Below are 26,081 nucleotides of genomic sequence, written 5' to 3' on the forward strand. Positions count from 1 at the left end.
ACTACTTGACTACTGTTATTAAAATAAAAAAATATAAACGAATAAAAAAAGTATTTAGTATAAAAAGAAATCTCCCGTCAAATTTTCGTGCTCAGTTAATGGTTATTTGTTTAACTGTTTTTAGTTGATCGTGATTTTATCTTAAAAGTTAGATGTTAAATATTAGGGTAGCTGTAGGGTGTTATTGTTAGGTTTTATAAATAAATAAATAATAAATAAATCTTGAACTCACATGAGGCGTAGAATATTCTATACATAAAAATTAGTTTCTGCCAGTAGGTCCACCTTTACTTTCATAGGTACTTTATCTTATAAGAAATGTTACAGAAATCCTCGTATTGTATAATGAACCTGAAATTCATCGGCAGTTTTCATGACCAATTTATTTATAAATAAAATAGTTTAAACTAATTCTTGTTGTTTTTTTGTGTAAATAGAAAAGTCCCTAAATAAAAAATAGCACTTCACTTACTATAATACTTACATACACTACCGCCTTAAAAGTAGGATTAAAGGATTTTTTACTCCTTATAAAAATATTGTGTCTAGCGTGCCATAGAAATAAAATAAAGTGTTAAAGGATACAAAAATACATTGATATTTATTTTAGAATTTTAATTTAATTCTATTATCCCATTGCCATTTCTATTTCTTTTTTAGAACAAGAAAAATGAATGAATGATTATCCTAACCTAAAACAGGGTTATATTCTCTGTGGTAACATTTGTTTGGCTAGTCTATGATTCTCGTGTGTAAACTCCGTTTTACGCAATAATTCCGCTTAAAATTTTACCAACTCATTATGGTATAAAGATTTTTATGTGTTTTTATTAATTATTTTAACATTGAACCTGATTAAAAACATAAACTTATTTTTTAATACTTTTATACCTAAGAACATGTAATATTTTAACAAAAATGAAATCAATGAAATGGCGTCGGAGGTGGATCATACATTTTCTGTGTGAAAACATAGCGTAAAAAATAAAACGACCATAGACAAAATTCGTGTGCTTTTCGAGTCTGCCATGTTTTGTCCTATTTGTCGCGCTTGATCAACGCGTTCGCGTTTACTGTACAAAACTGTTATTTTCTGAATGTATTACGGGCTGTGTTTTGTTTACAAATAGTGTAGTTATTGGTGTTGTAATTATACTGCTTAAACATTTGACCAGACAAGCACTTGGATACTTGTGTGTGCGACAGTGAAGTTCGTATTTCATAAAATTTTATATTCGTTAGCTGACCATCAACTGTCTGCATTCTTAGGCATTTCATCGTAATTTGGAAACATTCTGATCATTAAATGCGATTTCATAATAATTGGTCGATCTTGACTGTGACGCAACCCACGTGCACATAATATAGCGAGCATCTCTCATGCACATTTGTTATTATTTTGTTCGTGAGTTCGATTCGGAGCAGTGAGGATCGGATCGGCGAAGGGAAACCGCGTCGCGCGTCTTGCTCGCTCGCGTCGCGTTCAGTTGAATTTATTAATTTGTGGGTAATATTGGACGGTGATTTCTAATTGAGTGTGAATTATTTTGTGCGGGATAGTGTTGTTAGTCGGTGTGATTAGGTGCAGCGCACATAGCGTACACGTGACACAGGACGAGTGTTTGGGTGTCAGTCGGCTGCGGCTCGCGGGCGCCGCTACAGTCCGCCTGCAGTGCGGAGCGCGCGACGGGCGTTAGAGGTGAATCACCGCTCGGTGCCGTTTTGATCGTGCTTGTTTACCCGCGTGTGCATAAGTGCGTGGAGCGGAAGTGCAAGGCATGTGCGCCGCGCGTCGGCGCCGATGACACCGCCGTCCGGGGCGACGGCGTTTTGAGCGCGAGTGTGTGATAGCTATGTTCCTTGGGTTATGAGTGTGTGACAAAGTTGTAGTGTGCTGAGGACACTGGAGCCCCTAGACGGAGTTGGGCCCGCCGGGGCGGCCCTGGTGCTTCTCGGGGCTCCTCACGAAGGCAAAATGGCTGCGTGGAACCGCCACCACCATTTCAACATGCTCATGGATGAGAATGCCAAAAACAAGTGTAAGTAAAAGTATTGTGATGAATTTCAGATTTAGTCAGCATGTCAACAACATGCAGTAGCTAACACTTATTAGAAACACCTATTAGTATCTTGTTAGGTTAACTATTTATTTATCCTTCATTAAGCAGTACTTGGCCTTTAATTAGTATTACCCTTTGTAGTGCTAGACATGCCCATATCAAAACAAATAATTTTACATCATCCTTACACAAGCCATGTGGCATTGTTTAGAAACACATTAAAATCTTATTGGGTTGAACCTTACTTACATTTGTATCAGTAAATATCTAATAGAAAATTTTTTTTGTAATAACGATAATGAATCAAAACCACTATGGTCATACAAATTATTTTTTGCACTAGAAGTGCTAGAACTCTTCGTCACATCTTAGTTTTTTAATTACAGATTTACCTAATCGTTGCCAATCAGATTTACTTTTTTGTTAGCCAACTTATCCAACACCGAAAGATTCTTACATTACTTTTATAACCTGGTGGGTAGTACCACATTTGAATGCTGTTCATGTAATTACCTAGTTTATTTTTAGAACCATGTATACTATTTTTAGTAGTAAATAAAAATAATTACCTGCTATTTATTACTATCCTATCCTGTATAATTTATAATAGTCAATTAATAAATCATCTTCATTTTACCTATTATTACAAAACAGTCAAGGTTTCTTATGCTGTCATAATTCTAACTTGTTTATTAACAATTTCTTTTGATGTTACCCTAGCCTACAACAATCCAAGTGAATCAAATCACATGGGCCCTTGATTCATTGGACATAACACAATTTTCCATGTTATGACCTCCTTTAATGGTACAACAGGCTAAACAAATGCATGTGAATAAACCCCCATGGGTGTACATTGTTGAATGCACACAGCCCTCTGTGACCCACCTGTAGGGTATATGTTCATCCTGCCCTACATCCCTTTGACCCCAATTTCCACTAGCATGCTATTGATTTGCACTACTTTTGCACCTGAAACTTATCAGACAACAGACCATTTGCGTGGCCCCAATAAAAATTGTTATGTGAGTACCTATCACTCTCGGAATTCCATATATTCGAAAGCGGCGAAACAGAGTCGAGAATTTCGTATTCCGACATGAAAATATCACGCCGTAATTAAAGTCTTAAGTTCCGTGTCCTACATTTCGTTACCATCAATCAACAACGACATTAATAATATGTAGATGTGCTGCAAATAAAAATAACCCAATAATGAATTATTTATACTTTGTAAATAAATAGATTTTTGACATAATTTGTACTTTATTTTTAGCCACATTATGATCGGTTCATATAGCCTCGACCCTAAAATTGTTTAACGCGGCGTCGACCTCCCCAACCTTTAACCTAATTCTGTGTTCAACCCTCGCAGATGGGTGCTAGGTGCTTGCATTGATGCTTTATTAGATTCCAACACTTCTTCCTTTTTTTGTTAAATACGAAATGTTGAAAGCGGAATTTCAACATATCGATTCGATTAATCTCTTCGTTGGTTGGTTGTTTGTTTACAAACGGAGTGCACGTCAATAATAATATTTTGCCTTTTGAAGTCTGAAAATGATTAATTCTGTAATTTAAGAATATTATCTGCAACATCAAACAGCCGTTTTGTCGGTATGATGACCCGCTTTGAGTGTAACACCTATATTTTATTCGACTTTCCGGTGGTGATGCCGCGCAACTCTCACCTCCCACGCTTTTGGCACTCCACTGGAGATCGTTGCATGCATTTGCCAGTTCTAAATAACACAAAGACTGCTCTTAATACCCAGTTTCTAGGAAAATTGGGACATGGTATCCCCGATTTCAATTTTATAGCTCGATAATTTTCATAACCCTTTACTTACACATACATAATTTCAGTATATCTAATTTATATTTCATAATAAAGTTATAATTAATTACAACATCAATTTATTTTCAAAACAAGAACCTTAATTCATACTGATCATGTTTCAAGAATTGTCCGTATTGAACGAAAATAACAATAAATATTTACGAATGGTATTTAAAAAAAGAAACTAGGTGACCACCTTGGCAACCAGCCGTTTGTACTGATTAACGAGTAAACGTTCTTTGTAAACAATCATCTGAGATCTCCATGGAAGCCGGTTGGCTAAATGTAAAACCTTCCTTACTTATAAGGAAAAGGATGGAGACTTCAAATAAATTTGCTAACAACCTATTTGAAATTCATGAATGCGAAATAAAACATCCTAATTTATGTCAGAATGTTTGAAGAAACAAAATTTTAGAAGGAGCGAATTTGTTCCGCGACCTAAACATTATAATAATAAAAAGAAAGGTGAACAGTTACTGGGTAGTAAAGCATTTAAAAAGATACCGGAGTACTGAAACTACGATGAAAATTGTAATGCGTTGGTCGGGACACAGCTTGAGATCCGAGTGCCAAATATTTACGGCGGTCGTTTATGCCGGAACCATCGGCGGTCTCGCATTTTTTCCGCGGCGATCAACTTTCATTCACTGTCTGAAAGCTGTTGCTACGCGGATGCTGGCCTCACGGTGCGCTGTCATTAAAACCAAACGCTCGTGCACCGCCGTCATGTAGATGATATCGTGTTGTTTGGAAAGTGGTCGCTTACAAGACTTACATTATTTAGTTTTGTACTTTGTGTCGATACCGCCTCGCGGTCTATAAGATTATGAGAATATATTGCAGATAGATTGTGCGTCGGCTATCAAACAACTGTCGTAACTTTATGCAATTGTAGGTAGGTAATTATGATTACTAATGTTTGAGCCATGTATAAATGAAGAAAAGTTCAAAAATTCCCATAACTACTAAACGTTGTCTTTAACTGTTGAATCGAACGGTATTTCCAGAGTGTACGAAAAACTATAAAAAAATGAATGTGTTCACATGATATCGAAGCCGATTACTAACCAGTTACTTACACGTCGGTGGGAGCGCAGTCGGCCCGCCTCGCGAGTCACGCCGGCCGGTGAATGGTCACCTTTCTCCGACACACAGTCTAGACGACTTCGTTACGACCCGTGAATGAATTTCACATCGGAATGCGGAACGACGATTTATCGTTCCCCACCAAAATTGTCTGTACGCATTGTGCCGGTGAAATTGTCTCGAATAATTAGAAATTTCTTAGGTCAGAAGTCGTAATAAAGTAACATTAAGCCCAAGAGAGCGCCGCGTTTTAATGAAATTCCAACCAACATACCTAGTATGAACTGTTTGAAAAGAAATAGGTAGATCGACCAATTTCAAAGTTTACAGTTACGAGAGCACAATTAATATGATAATTCCGAGACATTTCCGTCAATACACTAACTTCAAATATCAGAGTTCAATAACAAGAAGTGGTTCAGGGTAGTTATTCATACATGCCAACTGAGGACAATACGCTGGCAGCGTGGGCAAATGTGTGTGGGCATTTAGGTACCCTATGTAAATGGTAAAGATTTCTCCTGCGAGCCAGCGCCCCATTATTTTCTGTGACCACGATCTCATTGCACAACGACTAAGTGCCTAACTAACATTTTAATTGGATTAAGTTTCATCGAACATGTACCTAGTACCTATGAAATGTTTTCTCAAAAACAAGCTGTACTTCAATATAGTGCACTTTCGAAAGCGGCTTTAATAACATAAAATAAAACCGCCGAAAGTATGTAGTGTACAGGCCGTATTGCCGGTCAATGGTTTATTATAAGGAAAATAAAAACTATGGTACAAAGTTGACGAAGTATGACGGAGTCAGCCCTAAAGTGCCCCTCGGTGTCATCGACCGACAGCTAAGGTTTTTGCGCGTCCAACGGTGCTGTTATTTTAATAATTGAATGAGTATGGAAAGCATCAAGAGTTAACGGTAACTGTATGAACGTGTGACGTCTGATGATAGCACGGTTTCGGGTACAGTTTGTACTCGCTTTAATTTCTGTCTGACACCAAGCATTTTCTACCAACACCCAAAGCATTTGTAATCTAATTTGCTTTATTACTCACAGCTATGAATATCCAACTAACTTTTCATCAGAGCAAGCCCATTTAATGTTTTTATCAGTTTATCGAACAGTGCCGACTGTGACACGTAGTTATTTATTTTGCGACCTTCACACTCGAGTGTTCATTGCCCTTACCACGACTTCCTGTTTCGAGACCTTTCAAGACTAAAATAAATTGATCGTCATTTAACAAATATCAGAATCCAAAAACAATAAAATAGCTCTCTAAGGGTAGATTTTAAGTAATGATAACTGATTGATAATTAAACATCTCTTGTTCTTAGATACTACGTAGTTTGATTTTTTGGGATAAGTCTTGTTCCGTGTATTCGATGAATCTTATTTGTATTTTATAACATTTGTATATTATGAACAATGAGTAATGCCAGAGTCCGTTTTGGTGGTGTTGCGCATCCCCATCGGGCCCCAGCGTCGTTGACCGCCGACGGTTTTTGCACATCGCCGCCGCAACGGTGGCCGGCTTGCACAATCTAGAACGACACACTTATCTCGCTCGGATGCTGGACAATGGTCAGCGCCGGTGTCTTAAGATCTCAACTAAATTGTTCGCCGAATATCTTAACGTATCTTAAGCTTACTTTTCGCTCTAAAAACTTCGATTGTCGGTAATAACTACTCTTTGTGTATATGGTATCTAAATGTATATTGTAAGCAATAAAACAGGCTTTGGGCATCATTTTGTATGCACAACATGGCTAATTAAGGCAGAAACTGTATTTAGTTCCTAACCAAAGATGTGCTTTTGCCTAATGGCGGCTCTTTGACGTAAAGGAAACTTGAGGAATACACCGAGGCAAAGAAGGCTACGACTGTACCTACATAAAGTAACTCCTTGTTTGTGGATAAACCACGGATCTCTACGATTAATTTATATTTACCAACCTAAATATAGGTAATATCTACTGGCGTAACAACAAAGCGGATATTCAACCACGGCTGAGCTCAAACGAAAGTTAATTAACAATAATATAATCGGTGTTATTGTTTTCTCACAATCTTTATCTTGTTTGACTGACAAATTGGGGAAATCAAGTGATCTGTTGGGATTTACGAGTGGAAAATAATTGAGTGAACTGTGAAATACCCTTCATTCATCGAAAATTAACTCAACCAAACGAGACCGCACGCTTTTTGGTTGGCTTTTAATATTTTTATTTAAAATTCTAAATTACCTACATATATATTCATTTTATATATAGGTATTCGAAACACATATTTATGGCATGGCGACGTGGTACGGTTTTGCTAAAATTAGTAACAAATAATCAATTACCTATATTACCTCCATACTCTCACCTTGTCCCGTTATTGAGTAAACAAAAACAATTCAAACAACTTTAGTGCGTCTGGGCGCTGGTTTGTTGTTTCCACGCGCCTTCTAATTTTTACCTAATAAAATCGAAGTAACTTAGCAGACTTAAAAACTCACAAAATGTCGTTGACAAGTCAAGTTCAACAACACTTTTAGATTTTGAGGTCCGATCCGACCCAATCCATCGCTCAGTGATCGATAAGATACACGATCGTGTATCACTTCCTTGTATCTATTCTAGTGTTGTCCACACTCGGTGCGTTTGCGCCGCGTCCCTTACATTCGGTAAGAAACAGAAAGAGATAACACGACAAAGGAAAACGTTTGGCTATGTGTGGTTCGAGCGTGAGGCAATAACGGCGCGGGCGCGGTGTTTTCGCGCACGTTTCGCCCCCGCGCGGGCCCCGGGTGAACGGCCAGACAGGCGGGCGGCCGGCCGTTAAACCTGCCTTGGACCCGTCCTGTGGCCTCGCGGGCTTCGCGTGCTACCATCTGCAGCGTGCTACGGTTGCTACACCGCACCGGCGCCGCCGACGACGTCTGTGACTCTGTGACGCAGTCACGGAGCAACGCTTTTATTTTTAATTAATGACATCCTTGCGTCGACCCACGTTACGACACTGTTGCTTTGCTTTTGGTTTATTGTTGATTTAGTGATTTATTGTCAATTGTTCTGTACTATGCTGCATAAATCCACGAGCTAGCAGTGTCAAGTCTTAGAAAGGAGCTGAAGGTCCATATTTGCCACTTAGAACATCGAAATACTAACACGGTTATCTTATATCTAACTTATTCTATCTACAAATTGGACTGTTCCCGTCTGAATAAAAAAACAACAACCATAATAGCGCACTTTACTTAGTTACTTTAGTCTCCCAAGGAGAAGTCAATGGACGATTTCCCCCTCAAAAAAAAAAAAAAAAAAATAGAAACTACCTAATTACTCAGTAAATTTGTATTTAGTCAATAACACTTATTTGCAATTGTTCACGAATGCACGGATAAAGTAATAAGTGCCTAGTGCCAGTTATTCAAGCGTTGTTTATTAATAATATTACGAAATGTATTCAGGTATAACAAAATAAATGTATATAAGCATTACGTATTCACGTCCCCATTTTGTTATCACACTTTTCATTAAATGGGTCACATTCTGATGCATTCGATTCTATTTTCCTCTCGGGCCGAGCGTGCGGGCCAAGGTGATGTTTATACGACGCGCCCGCCGACCCTGCCACTATGAAAATCTACTGGATGCATTATTCTTCTCCCTAAGTGCTTAATAGAATACTCGCTGAATAATTCACAAGTTGAAGACGGCTAATAAAAGCGTGCTCGACAAGACGGTGGCGGTCGATATGTAAAGAGATGAGATCTATTCAGGAATAATATCGTGGTTGTTTACGGTGCGGCTCTCGGTTGGATTGCGTCGCAACGGTCGCTAGTTTGCCCGCAGCTCAGACGGACGCGATGGGGGGACACAGGTGGGATGGAGCGAACGTCTGCGTCGGTGCTTTTTCATTCTTTGTTTGCGTGGAGGATTTGCATACAATCGGAGAAATTGCGTGGCTGGCAGCAGCCGAGAAAAAAGGAATTCGTGTAGTTTTATGCATATGACTGTTAGAGGTGCGGGTCCTGTGATTTTTCATCCCAATAGTAACTTCAAAGATGTGCTGCTACTGGTGGGGTTCAAACTGGCACCCTTTGTTATGAAACATTTTTCTATCAGTCATTAATTACCAAATAACTTCTTCAATTCCTTGTAACTACGCCAAAAAATTGTAAAGAACGTAATGTAATAACTTCCCGACATGGAGATTTGATAGTAAATCGTTCACCGATAAGCATGGCTCGATCGGTCGGTCAGTGTATAGTTTACCGACGCGTTTGTCATCTGAATCACGTGGCCTTCCGTTCGGTTATTACTAGCAAGCATTGGTTTCGCGCGTTAGTTGTGGCGGGCTGGCCGCGCCGACATAGCGTCCTTATCGACGGAGACGTGAAGTGCGCATCAACACCGCCACGTGTATAAACATTGTTTCACAACAATAACATGCGGGTGACGCGGGCAAGGACGCTCGACGACGATGCCGGCCCACCGCTCACCGACACATTGATTGTTTAACAACTACGTTCTGTGCTCATCCACAAAGAAATACTTAAGTGTCTACAGTTTTACAGTGAAAAAACACGATGAGCGCATTTGCTTGTTTGCGTCCACTCCGGACGAGGATTTCTTACGATGTTTGGATTGTTCAAGTGCTTCTTTGTGACTTAAAACGTTAATTTAGTGATTTTTTGTGTAGTTCAATTTACAATTTTGAAGTGTTGTGTAGTGATGGATACCTATTACGAAAGCGAACCTGGCAATCGTAAGTTTCTCATTGTTACCGTGATACCGTGTACAGTCCCCGACTGGCATTGCTACCAGTAATGCGTCAAGGAGATCGCCTTAATGGATTCTTCGAAGTCTCGACTCGAGAACTGCGCAGTTACATCGAACTACGATCGACCATACATTTTACTTAAACTTCCATGACACGGTTTTAAAACGACCTTGTGCTTAATAATACTAAAGTTCTTTATAGATTTAAAGTATAAACAGCATCGTATTTAATATCACATTGATTTACGTGATACCATTACGATTATACACATATTTGAAAAGAAATCTGATTATTGTAATCAGATAGGTAAATAAAACTCCTAAGCTTAAAATTAAATAATCTTCCATGTCTATTTAGTTATTTAATCACAGAAAACACATCAGCTTTTTTGGTAAAGTTAAATTGTTTCGTGGGACCCTTAAACCACTTAGTAAAAACAGGAGAGTGAACAGGGGAAAAAGTAATCAATATTTCTATAACTAGCTAACCAACCAAACACTAATTCCCCGATCAAAAGATAATTTACATTCGTAAAATAAAATAAAAATGGTACTTGACAGTTTTAAGTATGAAAGAGTTGTTGAATATTGAAAATCATTCCCGGATACAATTCACCTGATGTTGGAAAAAGTCAGCCCCGGGCAATACAAATTAAATTACTTAACCAAGTTACCGATTTAAACTTTACAAGCGGGACATGAAACTGTCATTTGTTGTAACATAACATGTAACAATGCATTTATTTGTTATTGTTAGTTAACAACACGATAGATATCAAGTGAGTACAAAACTAAATTAAATAAAAACAATAGAAGAACATGTGGACACAACACAAGGCGTTAAAATAAATTCACATTGAATTGCAATTGCGGTTCGTAAACAGCGAACGCTGGTATCTTGCACCTCCCACGCCAATCTACCGGAGGCTAGTCACATTCCTGACATACCTACCACAGGTTGTCGGCCGACACCGCGGCCGGTTCCGAACGTTAGCAGCACAGCGATGACGTAGCGACTCGTCTCCGGCCGTTCGTCGGCCCGATACTTACTCACATACAGCCTTTCCACACCTCCCTTTGCACAACTTTAGTCCGATCGCCAAGGGGAAATATGACCTTGTCGCAGAGCTCTACATACCCTGGACGCTTTTACTCCGCAGTTTAAATGCAAACTTGTTATAATATCACCGATCGTCGCCGCTTGGGTACAGAAATCGCGTGCGCTTTCGCCGCGTGCCGCCTTTCTACGCCGAATTGTCATATGGTCCTAATGTATTTATCGTTGGTGTCATGAAAGGGAAACAACTTTGTCTTTTTCTCACTGGCAGACAATCAAATCGATAATATTTATATTATACTGACAAAGGAAAAAGTGAATTTGTAAATCTAATTTATTGATGTTAAGACGTGGTTTAAGAAGAACAAGCTTGACAAAGATGAATACATTTGTTAGATGTCTGTCGTTTTAGTACGGAACTAAGAATGTTTGTAATGCTAATAGGCGGATGCGGCCTGATTTTCAATCGGAGCGGAGTCGTACCTACATCCATTCATCTGAGCGTCCGGAGAGTGAGTTATCCGGATGTAGATAATTTTAACATATTTATGTACGCCACGAGAATGTTATTGGTTTAACTATTCTGTCATGCATCTTGGAAGATGCTTTCTACTATCTCCCTACGTTCAATTAAGTGACAAGAAACTAGCACACATAAATCCTTCCATTGGCTGTCACCTCAATACAAACCCTTAGTTAAATCAATACTAACATTTATGTTGAAAGCTCTACCATATAAAGTTTAATATTTAGAAGCTATTACTAGTTAATAGAAAAGATTTCATGAGATTATGACTAAGCAACTTGAATAAAAAATAATGAAGTGAATTACTTAGTAAGCAGACTACGCAGTTTCATTCCCAATATTGTTTTAATCCTAGGACTGATGAAATCTTGTCCAAACGGTCGAAATGCACTGATTCATCAAGAATCACGTGGGTTAACTGTGTACCACCACGTGTGCTAATGAATTGGTTTGTTTGACACTAATTTGAGTAACTATCAATTGTTCCAAAGTCCTTTCAAGGCAATACTATTTATATTGCACTTCTCATAAAGTTGATAATTAAATATCAATAATTTACTTACGTTATCACTGTCTTCCTTCTGGTCTAACACAATTTTGTATATTTATTTGAATAATTATTCAAACACCACAAGTACACAATATCGACCCTTGACTGTTAACCTCAAATAGACACATAATTAGGCACACAACTTCGAGAATTATTTATATTTTTTTTGTCACGCAATAAAAATCAATCTGTTTATTTGCACCTCGTCAAACAAATACCAGAGTTCGCAAAACTGTTTTCGCACACAACAGTACACATTTCACAATAAACTACGCAGTTGCATACTCGTGGGGTACATGTGTGTGTGTGACGATAACACAATGAATGCGCGCGCGCATACGTACTTGATAATAGGCTTGATAGCCTACCAATATTGACGCTACGTTTGATCGTGTGATTTTTTTTCTACTTTTCTTATGAATTGGGATGTAAGATAAAAATTTCATCTGATTTGGTCATAAATCATATAACAATTATTGTAATTACAGAGAAAGAGAGATTTATTACACTTGTGCTAAGCTGAATCTTGTTACTAAAGCAAACCGCTTAATCTCTTCACCATAATAAATCTTCGTGCGCGCATATTACGACATAGAGAAAAAACATGAAGAAAAATTAGTCATACCTATTTCTACCGCATAGCAACCTAGCTGCATTTCGTTTTAAAAGAATCAAGGATATGGAATGTTTAATGTCAGTGTAATGGGCACTTGTGGTTTCATAGCTATGTTAACATACAGAACTGGATAGCAGAACGACTGGAAACCAGATTCTGGGATAGATAAACGACCTTAGCTGTTCTACTATCATCTCTTTCAACGTAACTTATTATAGTAATAAGTCTCTTTATTCCAAGTAATTACAATAACCATCTTATAAAGCAAATAAATTGTTTACAGAAGGCATATCTGCAGGCTCAGTGTGGCTCTTGGCATCAGCTTCTTCCACTCAATAACTATAACTAAGATTTCAAAGAAATGCCTATTAAAAACGTAATCAGGCAAGCATACAATAGTCAAAAATACCAGTCAATGATATTAGATAGAATGCAGAAATGTACACAAAGATTGTGCTAAACTGAAAACTATTTTTAATTGGCAGCTGTTCAGTTAGAGTTCCGTCCAAACAGTAATTAAACTACGAACGGGAATTAGCTCACTAGGTCTTTGCAGGGCTGTTGTTATACCTAGATGTAGAATTGGAGGTAGATACAGATTTAACTTGTTTTGTTTTTGATTAAACTATCTTCTGTTAAATTAGAGTAGGATAGAGTAGGATAAAAAGTAATATCCTATCACCCAAGTCAGCTTATACCCTGTCTGTATAACAAATTTCATCAAAATTCGTTCAGTAGTTTCAGCGTGATTGATAGGTAAACATCTAAACAAATTTCACGTTTCTAATATGAGTGTGATAATGCTTTATAATTATTTAAACATTCTTAAACATTTCATTCTCACTAACGACCTCTTTTATATGTTGTATTTTCATATTTTTTCCCCCAATAAGGCCACCTGCATCATTCAAAATTGCCTAACTGAAATTTAGCACAACTAAATGCTTATCATTCAACAACTTTGCCTAAATGTCAACGATATAAATCGTCGCAAAAGGATAACGCGAACAGGTTGCTAGAATTCATTAATATTGTAATTCAAAACTGTTGAGGATATTTTTTCTCGGTACAACTCCTCATATTCGACACCTGTTACGAAAATAGAAAGATATCGCTCCAAAAATGAGGTCCAATTTAAATAGATTAAATAGATACCTGTGTACGTAATGAGAACTTGTGAGACGTTCAACAAACTTTTCGCCCAGCAAAAGTACCTAGCGAGCCTCGAACGTCGGTGTTTTATTATGAAATGTCACGTCGTACCAGACGGTACATAAATAAGACTAAATTAACTTGTCTGCGACCTCTGGATTGAACGCGATAAGGTTCACATTCACACCTTGGATTACATGTTAAAACGAATTCGAGTCACCCAACAAAAGTAACAATATATAGTTAACAAAATGTTGATGAGAAACCTTTTCTCCCATCCCATCGTTTTCAGTTGAACTCGGTCGAGGACGCTTTGTTTATGGAGTTTTATTTTATTAGCTGATTTAATTTTACGGGTTGAAGAGATTTTTTATTGCGCGAAGACGTTCGTGATCGAAATTTACGGTCATTAAAACTTGAATTAGTCGTGTAATGTTGTGTGAAGTCTTAGACTTGGGAAATCCTGGAGAAAGTAACATTTTTGTTGTTAAGTAACCAGTAATTACCATGAAATTACCGCTTCTTTAACTGTCTGAGAAACTTAATTATTACTGAAAAATATCTGTTTAGCTAAAGCGATACACAGCTACCTAATTTGAAAATTGTTACCGAATATACCACTCTGTGGCCCTTGAATATTTCTGCAGAAACTTAAGAATTTTATGGGTAAAAAAGTAAGGAAATGAGACTGCAACGATCTTGTCGCAGGTCTTAGACATGTAAAAGTATCCCAGGAGGACAGTGCTATGTGAAAACTTTGGCGATACGATACTTAGCAACGTGTTCTACCACGACTTTGGTTGGACGAGGCAAAATTTTCAACAAAGAACTTTACTTTCTGGAAATTTTAAACTATGTTTTGTTGCACACATTATAATACAAAAACACTGCTTAAGGTCTCACCATAAACATAGCATACTAATGATATCTGAATCCAATTCAATTAAGACCGTTCCAAATTATCCCAGTGCTAATAATATTGAGTTCTAACGTGTTTCCATAAACGCAGAGATGACGTCGTCCATAGACCGTGAAACAAGTCAATCCGGAATGATTCATTCACCTTTAACATACCTATAAAGTATTCGGATCCGGCAGTATGTGGGCGGCAATCAGGTGAATAAAGCATGTTCACACGGCAATTTGAGCTATTACGATACCAGATTGATTGAGATGCGACGCCCGCGCCGTCTACCGAACTAATAATGACTAACTTTAATACTGGTTTTTATCGAATTATCGCCATCAATCTACAACGGATTGAGCACAAATACAATTTATTCTAATCTTAATAACATCGATTAAAATAAATTGAAGAATTACTTCACTGTTCGTTTTTATATCAAGCAACTACGCGATAATAATATGGACCGAAAATAGAATTGTGTAAACAAAAATTTACCTACTACACACAATACACATGTTGGATATTATTAAAGGCACTTTTTATTTTATTTTTATCATCCATTGCATGACTACAAAACAAATAGTATTTTTTCCCCGTAATTGTACTTAGCCTTTATTTAAAATATTTATTAAGTTAGATTTAGATTTCATATTTTAGTAGGTATTACAAATGTTAAGCTAAACTGTTTACCTCGAAAACTATGTAAAGAATTAGACTTGTTGTGGTTGAGTGTGATGTAATGTGTGTGTGTTGATTGCAGTGGGCGTGGTTGGCGGCGGCATGCCGGAGGCAGCTGGCGGCGAACGACGCCACGTGCCGTTGTACGGGAGACTGGTTGCTGAAGACCAGCTGGCGTCCATGTCCGCGCCCTCAGACATTCAGGTGAGCGCCACAGTGCGCGATCCCCGAGCTTTCTGCTGCTACCATACCCCCGCTCAGGTAAATGATGCACGAGGCAGTTTGGAGGACTAACGTCCTAAACACGAACCAATGTTGCTACTATTCAAAAATACAGCTAGGTATCCGCGTCATAATTACGTATGTTAACCATTACTCAGTACCCACGCTTCCAAACCCAATTTCATGAGAAGCGATGCACTTACTTGCATATAATTGAAGTTTCTTAAACTCGTGACCTCAGCGCGCCACACCTATTGTTTTATTAAAAGAGCCATTAACCACGCGCGTCTAGACATTACGCGCAAGTAAATAAATTAGTCAGTAAAGTGCCACTAATTACCCACTACAACTAAGTTCTCTTTCACTGAAACACTAGTGATGTATTTAGTTAACGTTGAATACGAACTGGCAACGATCGATAGATACCCCTCGTCTAGACTGGGTTAATTAATAAATGTGTCCGACTAGTGTTTCTCGCGCAAAATATTGGGTTTCATTCTTATTGTCAGAATGAACATGTTTTCAATACAAAACTTTGTTAGATTATCACCGATGTGGCCGTCGCGCGCGCCTCGTGACGTTAATAGTCCTGCCACTAATGTATGGTTATTACAGACAGTGATTGCTTTAAGGATATATTGTAGGTGCGCTTCAGGTGTGAACCAATTGTTCAATATTTTATTGAATAGATGTTTATACAAACCGTCTCGTGTATTAAGACGTCTACGTGCGTCTTATTTAGCTTCTTAGATGTTATCATAATTTTGTATTCTAGTATACCTTTTATGTTAGCTGTTGATGCCTTTTATTTGATTCAATAAGTTTCGGTAAAATGTGGTACTCAAGTTTTAGTCCATATTTCACCATAACTTTGTCAAAATTACGCTTTTTGTCTTACTGTCTGCGTAGCGTAGTAATATCCGTTTTGCCTTTATCTATGATGTCTGTACGCTTAGCTTGAATTGCTTTATTGTCTGCTTCTCCTTGTTGCCATCTATTAATGAACACTTCTCGCTTACCCAGGCTATGCAGGCCCGAATACCACATCACTTTCGAGACCCCTCGACAGCTCCGCTAAGAAAACTGAGCGTTGACCTCATCAAAACCTACAAACACATAAACGAGGTAAGCTAATTTTAATAGTTTAATTAATAGGTTAAACTTTATAATAACTTTCATAACTCTTTGACACGTGCTTTATGTTATATCGAATGATATCACAGTGGGTACTCGATTGAACATCGAATAACAATCGATCATCGCATCGAATAACATCCGATTGTTCGATTAATCCGGAATTAACCGGTGTCATCTGCGGTTATTAATTTACTTACTCCGTACCATATATGCAACCGCCATTGTTGATTCTCGCTCGAAGCTATTAAACTGCGAGTACTTTCGTAATTATTGTTTACATGTCGTATGCGGAAATTGCTCATCAGCCTTGCATCATGTTTTCATTTTTAAGCCGTTGTTATTTATAATACAGCGTTCAGTTCATTGCTCGTTGTTACTGTTTTTAAAGCGATCAATTCGCCACAATCGCCGATCACTACATCCCACATGCCACATATTGGCGTAGAAGGCGTACGAAAGTACATACCACCACGCGCTGTGAGTTCCGACCTTTTTCGACATCGGTGGGCGCACCGTTGCTAGGAGGCGGCCCGGGGTCGCGTGGGAGCAGATTTATTGCATCGTAAATAAAAAATTCTCAATGAACTACTGACTGTTCTCTTCAATGAAGCGGTGACCGGGTTAATTTGGATTTGATGTGAATCTCAGAGTTTTGTATCAAATCATGGTTATGATATTGTTTTAATTCACAAACTTGGATGCAACCATTTTTTTTTAAATTTTATCATTTTTTAAATACCTTTTGTATACTAAAACTTAAAAAAAAAAAAATACAAAAACAGTAGACACTACTTAATACCACCGAGGCTGTTTGTTTACATGATTGATGTTAACAAGAGCAGTAGCGCCAGTGATCATTAAGTATGATCGCCTCGCGGCCGCACTGCACACTGCGCAAATTGTTCTAGGAAAACGATTTCCTTGCTACGCAAATGATTTCTTTCGCCATCGAAGTCTTGTTTACGGCGCGTACGAGCTCCACTCTGTATGACCTTTACCGTCACGTGTATGTTAAGTTTTCACTGCGGCGTTTGGTCTCTCGGCGCATTAAACGCTGCGTCACAGTTTTCCTTTACACGAGCCACAAATGACGACACGAGAAACGTGGAAAGTTTGACGTAGTGGAAATTGTTTTCTAATACTGTTCCGAAGGTGCACTGCTCTTTCTTTTCTTTGGAAACAACGCCTTTCGTGATCCACGTCAACCTTTACAGTACTTATCTCAACCTCGTCATAACACTGTTACAGTTCACTGAAATCGTGATTACAGTGTCATTATTACTGATATTCTCATAGTTAAAGTGCTCCTCGACACAGGAGATATTATACTTATAAACGGACCTCACACGTTTATTATTCTTACATCATCAGTCTCAAGAATATCTTCCATTATTAATTGTCGTTAATCATATAATATTCATACGCAACCGAACAACGTTATAAGCCGTATTGGGATTCTATTTGCAGCTCTACACAAACAAAGCCCGTATTTACTGACTAAAAATACATTTAACAAATCAATGTTTACCCCAGGGAGCTACGAAAGTACGGACACCTTTATTTTTATCTAACTCAATGACAAAGGAAAGGCTACACGATAAAATTAGTTCACGTCCGTCAATCTTAAATGCTGTGAATGTCTCGTTTTAAGGTCTTGGGACACTTTCTTTGTTTTGAAAGAGCGTGTTTTAATTTTATTACTAATATAAATTGGGTGAGCTTGCTCTCTAAGTTTTTGTTCTGAAGTTTTATAATCCATTTCCAAACATTCTAGTGCCGCTCTGGAGCGACGGCAATTAATCTTAGTATACGGGAGACACGTGGTGTCTCCCCTCGCTTTCTATTTATTTTCGGACGCAGTTATTAATAGAAAATATTCTATTTGCGTTTGTAAGGTGGTCATTGCCCTATTTGGTGGTGTGTTTACATGGCGCCTTGCCAGATTCTGACGCGTCATGTGGGAGGTAAAGGTGCACGGGTATTAGGAGTCTTAGAAGTTGCATGCGCTCCACTGTGATAAACTAGGCTAGGAAGCGGAAGATAAAACCGAGACACATTTAATCCTTTCATTCTATAAACAAAACTGTTTTCAGAAGAGAATTCAAATAAAAAGAAAAACAACATGTTATCCCCAAGTTTTTGTATAAAAAGTCAGTAAAAATATTCGCTGGCAACAGATCACAGTGCATTTTTCTTTCCGTGTTGCAATTTTAATCCGGAACATGTGACCATAGTCGATACGTCACGCGTTTACGCCAGTGAAACCGCGGGCTAAAAGAGCACCTAGTGCTATTAATGCTCGCTGTTGTTCTAAATCTGGCCGTTTGTTTTGCGCTGTCAATAACGTGTAAACAAAGAAATTCCTCAGTGCTGATGTTAACTGACCAATATAAGGCCAAAGTCTGACGCTGTAACCATTTTTTCGGGTCAAGCAACGTCACTTCCCGCCGTTTTTTCCTTTTCTCGGAACTTGATTTCTATTTCCTCTCGGCCTCAACATTTGTTTAAACTTGATGAACGACCAAAACAAACTGGACGTTTCGTTGTAAATTAGAATCGGTTTGTTTCTTTGGCGCCATGCAGTTAACCAATAACGATTTGTTTACAAATTCTTCTTTTTCTTAAACTTGTATTAAACCCTTTTCAGAGTGTCATTAAAAAACCGCATAATTAAATGAATAATTGTAAAGTATGTTTGTGTTCGTCGTTCGGTACATAATCTTGAATAATAATCGGTGTCTGTCTGTCGGTAGTTGTCTATTAATATCACATTGCGGTTTCGCCGGCAAAGTTATTGGTTTCAAATGACCCAATTGCGTCATGTTTTTTGCATTCCGCTGACGGACAATAGATTTGTACATTTGCTTTTAGTGAAACTTGAATTGACCCTAAAAAACATTTGTCAATGTTTTCTGACACAAATTAAGTGCTTGTTAATCAGTAATGTTTTGCTGTTGTTTTATTTTTGTATGACATAAGTATTCTGTAGTTGAAATACTGAATGAAGAGCTCTTTGCCAGCAATGATCAACTTCCATGCCATTGCAATATTTTGGTCTCGCAGCATGTTACCTAACCGCATACAATACCTCATCAATACAGTCTCAAATGGAGCATATAACGCTGTGTGTAGCAACGCCTGTCTGCCTGCACTGGATGCAATAGGCGACAATGACTAACGCCTGCGGCCTGTGGGCGAATTTCGCAACGCCCCGACCCGCCGATGCCAATACGAATCGAGTCAAGGAGATAGGCACCGCTTTAAGATCGAAATCACTGTACAGTTAACCAGTGCGGTTGTATTTTTTTATCCTTATCTACTCGGGAGTCTAGACTGATAGAAACCGAACTACGATTAGATAGATGTACATGGGTTTTTCAAAATCGATATTTTATCATCATCTTTGTTTCAATACAATCGAGAGATCCAAAGTCCATAGTGTATCTGAATTTACAAGCGCTTGACTGACTTATTTCAGAGTGAGCAGAGATGGTAATGAACCAAAATTGAGTTCTCTGGTTACATATGCAACGTGTGTAGCAATTTCCCATCTGTACGCACATGGAATTTGTGTAAAAACCTCGCGTCACGAGCCACGCTTTCGCCCCATGAACATGATCGTGTTGATACGACACGAATGGCAGAGCATCAGCTGTTCGAGTTATCTGCTTGCAATTAATTGCGATATCGCCCATTCATACCCGCTCTTATGTAGTTTCACAAGAAAGTGTTCCATTCTCTTACATTAAATAATATGTAGTTGTTGTTGATTTTATCATACTCTACCAAAACGATTGAGTTAAAAAACTTTGTATTTTTGTATTTATAAGGAAAATTGTTCATATAAGGTTGAAAATGCCATATACAAGCCTCTTTCTCTAGACTAATCACGAGTACACGTCGAGCAAACAGTGTAATGCAAACGGGCCGACTAAAGTGAGTCAAGGTGAGTGCGCGACGTCACGCTTGTACTGTTGCTACCCGGATTATTGTACGGACCGGCGCCGGCAGGCCGAGGTGCGGTATACCTACTCTTGGAAACTCTCGCACCGCTTCCATCCACAAGACAACAACGCCCTACTACCAAAATGAACTCACTACCATTTAAGCATAGCGCACAAAACGCTATGACACCATTACACCGACGATATTGTTCCGACCGCCTAGCGACAGAATCACCATGTATCGTGCCGTACTAAAATATGTCATGTATTATTATAATTATATGGCTATCCACCTACAGCATAGATAACCTGCGGTGATGCTAATATGGACGTCGAGCCACTAACAACACGAAACGTTAAGTACGATATCACTCGTATTTTTTAATTAACATAATTACTTAAACATTTCCGTGTTACTGTATTGGCTCGTGATTGATTTGTTGTAAACAGTAAACAAAATTTACATGAACAATCAACATGAACACTACCATTAAATTATTACATTCTAATGTTTTTCAGTTACTACCACTGGAATTTGTATATTTTAAATAACACGCAGTATGCTTCAATATTTTTTTGCGCAAACGAGCCGAAAGTAAACTGCGGTTATTAAAAAAATCGGATTGAAAAAAATTTGAACAAAAGTATAAAAATTTCGTTATACTCTGTCTGTACGGTTCGTAACCCGCAGATTGCGTGTGCAAAAACAATGATCGACATTTGTTACCCAAAGGCCTATTATGGAAAAAGCGCGTTAAGCATCGAACAATAAAAGTATTCGCGACCTCCCTCGAAATATCGAGTCCGATTTGAACCCTCTGTTGCTGTGCGGGTGTACATCGGAATTTGCCGGGTGGTTGCGGGCACGCGTCCCTGAAACACCCAGTCGATCGGTGCCAAGGTGTCCGACGGGTTACTAATTGCGTGTTAAAATTTACTTGACATCGCTCAACCTTCGTCGATGTCCAATACACCGAGAGCCGCCTTAGCTGCTCGTTTGTTGTCGTACACAATAAACACTGAGAGATCTCATGTAGTTGGTCATTGTCCGCGATTTACTCGGAAACGTTCACGTTTACGTAGTTTCTCAGGTGGTCCTCTGCTTACAACCTTGTCACAGATAACCCCAATAGCGAAGTATTGAAAGTTTCGCGGGAATGGGGACGCGGCATGTCACCGCCGACTGTAGCAGCTTTGTTTAATTAATGAATCGTCGCCCGTTATTTTCTTTCATGAATGTTCGGCCAGTCTGAGTGATCGATTACAGAATGTTTCACGTAACGGTTGATCTTTACAACTACATTTGCTTGTACTAAAGAATTACTAACTCTTTCAACACAAAACAAAACGCTTTCAGGCGAGTATTACTCAAAGGAGAAATAACAAATAAAATGAATACTAAAAAAAATCTTTGGATACTTAACAACCGATTAAGTTTGTAAAGAATTCAGCACTAAATGGAACACCAAGTAGATAATCATAGCAAACAGAATATATACACCTGTCACATTCACGGCACTAATGATGAGACAAATACATAGTTTATTTACTTAGTACAACAGGCGTGTCGGTGCCACTGAGTGGGTTAAAAACTAAGTCCTACATGTGTAACGTAAGTTAACGGTGTTTACTGTGAAATGTATGTCACGCCCATAACCCGTCTGATAATAAAGTGTTTCAAGGAGACGATTAAGTAACTATATGACTTATTACATACACACTTGCGTGCACTATCCAATGCGAACACTTGAATTTTATCTCCATCTACATAAGAACTAATTTTGAATCTCTCTTCTCGGCTTACTCGAATCACTTTTGTCGGTGACTTCAGCGTCTGAATGTCAATCATTTGTATACCTACTTTCCTAAAATTAACGATACGTTAAGTCATTGCGTAAGTGATCAATGATCATGGAAATTTCTTATGAAACACACTATAAAACATAGATATAATCACAAGATCAAAAAACAAGGCAAATATTACAAAGTTACAACAGTAATTAAATATCCAAATTCAACACCATAATTTTCTGCGGTGTGCACATGTTAAATTGAAATAAATTGTAGCTTTCATTATCATATGGTGGAATAAATAACGTGTTATTATAACAAATAACATAAAAACCACCGGTAAGGTTTCAATAATTAAGTTGGGGCGTGTAGACTACCAGCCCGCGTACTAAGGGGCCTTATTATAAAACAATCGATTATTTCCCCCCACATAACTACTGAATATTATATTGAACGAGATGATATCATATCAGTGTAAACGTCCTCACATGAACATAGGCCTCATGACTGCTGTCAGGTGTTGTCTAGAGGCCGCCCAGTTAAAAAAAAACTAATCTTTATCTTAATTATGACGTGATAAGCTCGCAGCACCTGCTTATCCTTCTCACAATACGAATAATTATTATATTTCACGTGAAGAAATTAACATTTGAAAACAAGCAGCTTTTATTTCACCCCCGAAATAATGTCTTCATTCAATTTCGTGAGAAATATCATTTGTCGTCCCTTAATTAATTTCTAAGTTTGTTGGATATTATTGTGCTGCCACTCGCCGCTAATTTTGGATTTTTGTCTCTCAGACAAGGAGAACTTGGCTCCCTTAATTTACATACAATGCTAACTAATTACTATTATTCATTTTGAAACGTCTGAAAGGAAAAATTACGACGTATCGAACAATTCAGTCGGCATATTTTTAATACCTATGTAAATCGTAGTAATAATGCGTTTTTTTTTTATGTAACATTACCTTACACGTGGCGAAACGATTGCCTTGTTCTATAATTATGTGTCATTGTGTGTTACAATGTTAGGGATCTTGGTAGGAAATAGATAGGTACGTCGATATACGGACCGAAGAATGATGTTACTGAAAAGTACTAACACATGTCTCTAAATTCTAACTTCTCTTCCACTTTTCTCCTTTACATAGTAAGCTGCTTTTAGCAGAATGAGGTTTAACCATTTCAGTGCTTAATTGACAGGTCGGTAGCCCATCTCTTATCCGTTCATTGCTGCAGATTGACCTATTTCCTTCAAGCTGCTATTGTATCTATTATTATTGTCTGACTCGCACTTGTCTGGTTTTTCTCTCTTAAATAACAATCCCCGTTTAGTAATTGGATTGTGTCAGGGACGATCGGACCCAACACCGCCTTACCACGTAAGACTAGTGTTCTGTTCCTAAGTCAGATTATTTCAATGTGTTAGAACTTACAATTTTACCAAGTAAAGATTTTATTGCCTCGTGTAGTGTTACGGTTACCTTGAAACTGACTATTGTTACTTACTGTAAAATTGAGGAATTGTTTGTTTTGTAATTGCTGAAACACGGACATTCAGAAACGTTATAAAACTTTAATAGCGGGTTTTCTAAATGCTACACAATAATTATCTAAGTACTAGAGAGGAACTAATCAGTATTAGTTAGAGTGTAAGTAGAAGACATCACAATACACACTCCCATACATCTGATAGCACGGTACTCGGATGTACGGTGCAGTGCAGGTAATCACGTTTGTACGGTTACCGGCAATTAGCCGCCTGTGTTTTCTAGTTGGCCGTCTCGTGTAACTGCTGCCGACCTATGTAGCTGTTTGGGATTAGAAATTGGAAAAAAGAAAAACATTTCTAAGCCCATGACATGCTCAACTACACGATAAAAGTCTAGTTGTCGTCATAATGTTACTGTGATATTTATTTGTTGCGCGGAACATAGTGGAGAACATCGGCGACCAATGTTAATAGTGTTGATTTTACGATGATTACTTAGTTGCTAATATAAATGTTATCTCGGCGTTTCCCTAATAAAATAAGTCTATTAGTGGTGGTGTAAAAGGAATGAAACTGGGGTGGTAAACAGCCATCCTCGTTTAGTGCCTCTACAGTGAGCGTTAATCTCGTTTTTCGCAATTAGTTGGCGGCTGCCTCTATTGCCCACCCCGGAGGGGGTAAATACGCTTCATCTTTTTTACTTTTTTGTTTTATATTTCTTTTTAAACAGAGTGTTTTTATGTCGGCCACATCTCGGCTGTGTTTCATAGGTTTTGCTCGATTTACACAGTACGTACCCTGTCATTGAGAAACTGGTTTCAGTCCAGTCTTACGTGTTTATGAAGACTTTTAAACGTACCTAGAATATTTTAAGATGATGTGATTTGTGTTCCAATATTTTAAAACGAAAATCCGTGAATGTTAACTGAAGAAGCGAGACATGGAGAGTATTTAAAAATAATAACTACAGGTTTGGTGGAAAAGTTAAAGTAATAATTTATAGCGGGTTCGACAAACTATTGTATTATGTACACGAGTGCGGGTCACCTTCAGGTCATTGATGTCACCTTGTTTCCGAAACTTGATTGGCAACAGTTATCGCACACACAAACTTACTGACTTTCATTCATCATTGTTATTTCTGCGTTTCGTTTTCATTCTTAACTTCGCGTTTGTGAATAATATCACCGAGAGAAATCGCATTTCAGTTGGGTAACAGCGCAGAGATATTATTACTCGTGTGTACCAGAAACAAAAAGTAACACGATTTTCTACCTTGTGCGCGTAACACGCGAAAATATAAATTATTTCTTATGTATAAGAGTGTTATTACTTCATATTTGCCTCGAAATATCCTTCAGTCAAGTAGGTGATTAACGTTACTTGTGTATTCATTCTCACAGTCGGTGCATGCAAGGCCGCTTACCCGACGAATGAATCAGCTGATGCCAGTCACTGATTCACTGCGCCGCTGCCGCACCGCACCTTGCATTGTCTAACAGCTGACTTTGATGTTCCTTTACTAATATAGACATTTTGCATTCATATTCTCAACTCCCAGCTCCTTATACGAGTTTTCTAACGTGTTGCTTGTCTAGACGTACACTTTGTCTAGTCTTCAAATGGCGTTGTGGTCAACGGAGCGAATTGTTTTGGAAATTATTTAGTGCCCTCTAAAACTTCAGTAATAAAGAGAGAATTCACGATACCTTCTTATACGGCAAGAAACATATTGATATGTTGTTGACGGCCATATCTATTAAAGTATGTAATATATAATATATTTTATCCATATAAATTACATTTAAAGTACTAACATACTTTATTCAGAAAACAAACAAACGATTATGGCGTTGTAAATGGTCGCAACAAATATCGCAATACAGTTCCGTCCAGTGTTAAATACGAAAATAGGTTTGACCTAGCTGTTGTAATCGCGTGGGATTGCGGATGTATCACACAGGCTTACCCAGCCGGAAAAAACTGGATACACCAATGCTCTTACCATTATAATGATGACTGAAAAATGCATGTTGTTGTTACATAATTCACCTCTGTCGTATAAACTCATATAATAGTTGTATAAAGTCAGTTAACGAAGGGGTTGCAAATTCTATTGAAGCATATTTCGAGTCGAGATTTAAGGACAGTAAAACAATGGGTTTCCCATTCCCATTCGCAGTGGCGACGCTCAATGAGTCAGCTGATGTAGCAATGGCCTCAAGTGAGTCATTGCTGATC

At 38.1% G+C, this 26,081-nt stretch overlaps 1 protein-coding gene across 3 annotated transcripts; it reads left to right on the forward strand.

Annotated features, from left to right (window-relative positions):
• The first annotated feature begins 989 nt into the window (after positions 1 to 989).
• On the forward strand, positions 990 to 16,638 carry LOC118267488 (serine/threonine-protein kinase minibrain-like). 3 transcript variants are annotated; one of them, XM_050694086.1, is made up of 3 exons: positions 990 to 2,039; positions 15,335 to 15,513; positions 16,498 to 16,637. In XM_050694086.1, the coding sequence occupies exons 1-3, from the start codon at positions 1,976 to 1,978 to the stop codon at positions 16,606 to 16,608; spliced, it is 354 nt and encodes a 117-aa protein (XP_050550043.1). In that variant the 5' UTR covers positions 990 to 1,975; the 3' UTR covers positions 16,609 to 16,637. The 3 variants fall into 3 exon arrangements, with proteins under 3 accessions (XP_050550043.1, XP_050550045.1, XP_050550044.1); XM_050694088.1 differs by having other exon boundaries at positions 1,001 to 2,039; positions 15,335 to 15,456; positions 16,498 to 16,636; XM_050694087.1 differs by lacking the exon at positions 990 to 2,039 and adding an exon at positions 8,399 to 9,752 and having other exon boundaries at positions 16,498 to 16,638.
• The last annotated feature ends 9,443 nt before the right edge of the window (positions 16,639 to 26,081 follow it).

The sequence above is a fragment of the Spodoptera frugiperda genome, chromosome 6, assembly GCF_023101765.2.
Source record: "Spodoptera frugiperda isolate SF20-4 chromosome 6, AGI-APGP_CSIRO_Sfru_2.0, whole genome shotgun sequence".
NCBI classification, from domain to species: domain Eukaryota; kingdom Metazoa; phylum Arthropoda; class Insecta; order Lepidoptera; family Noctuidae; genus Spodoptera; species Spodoptera frugiperda.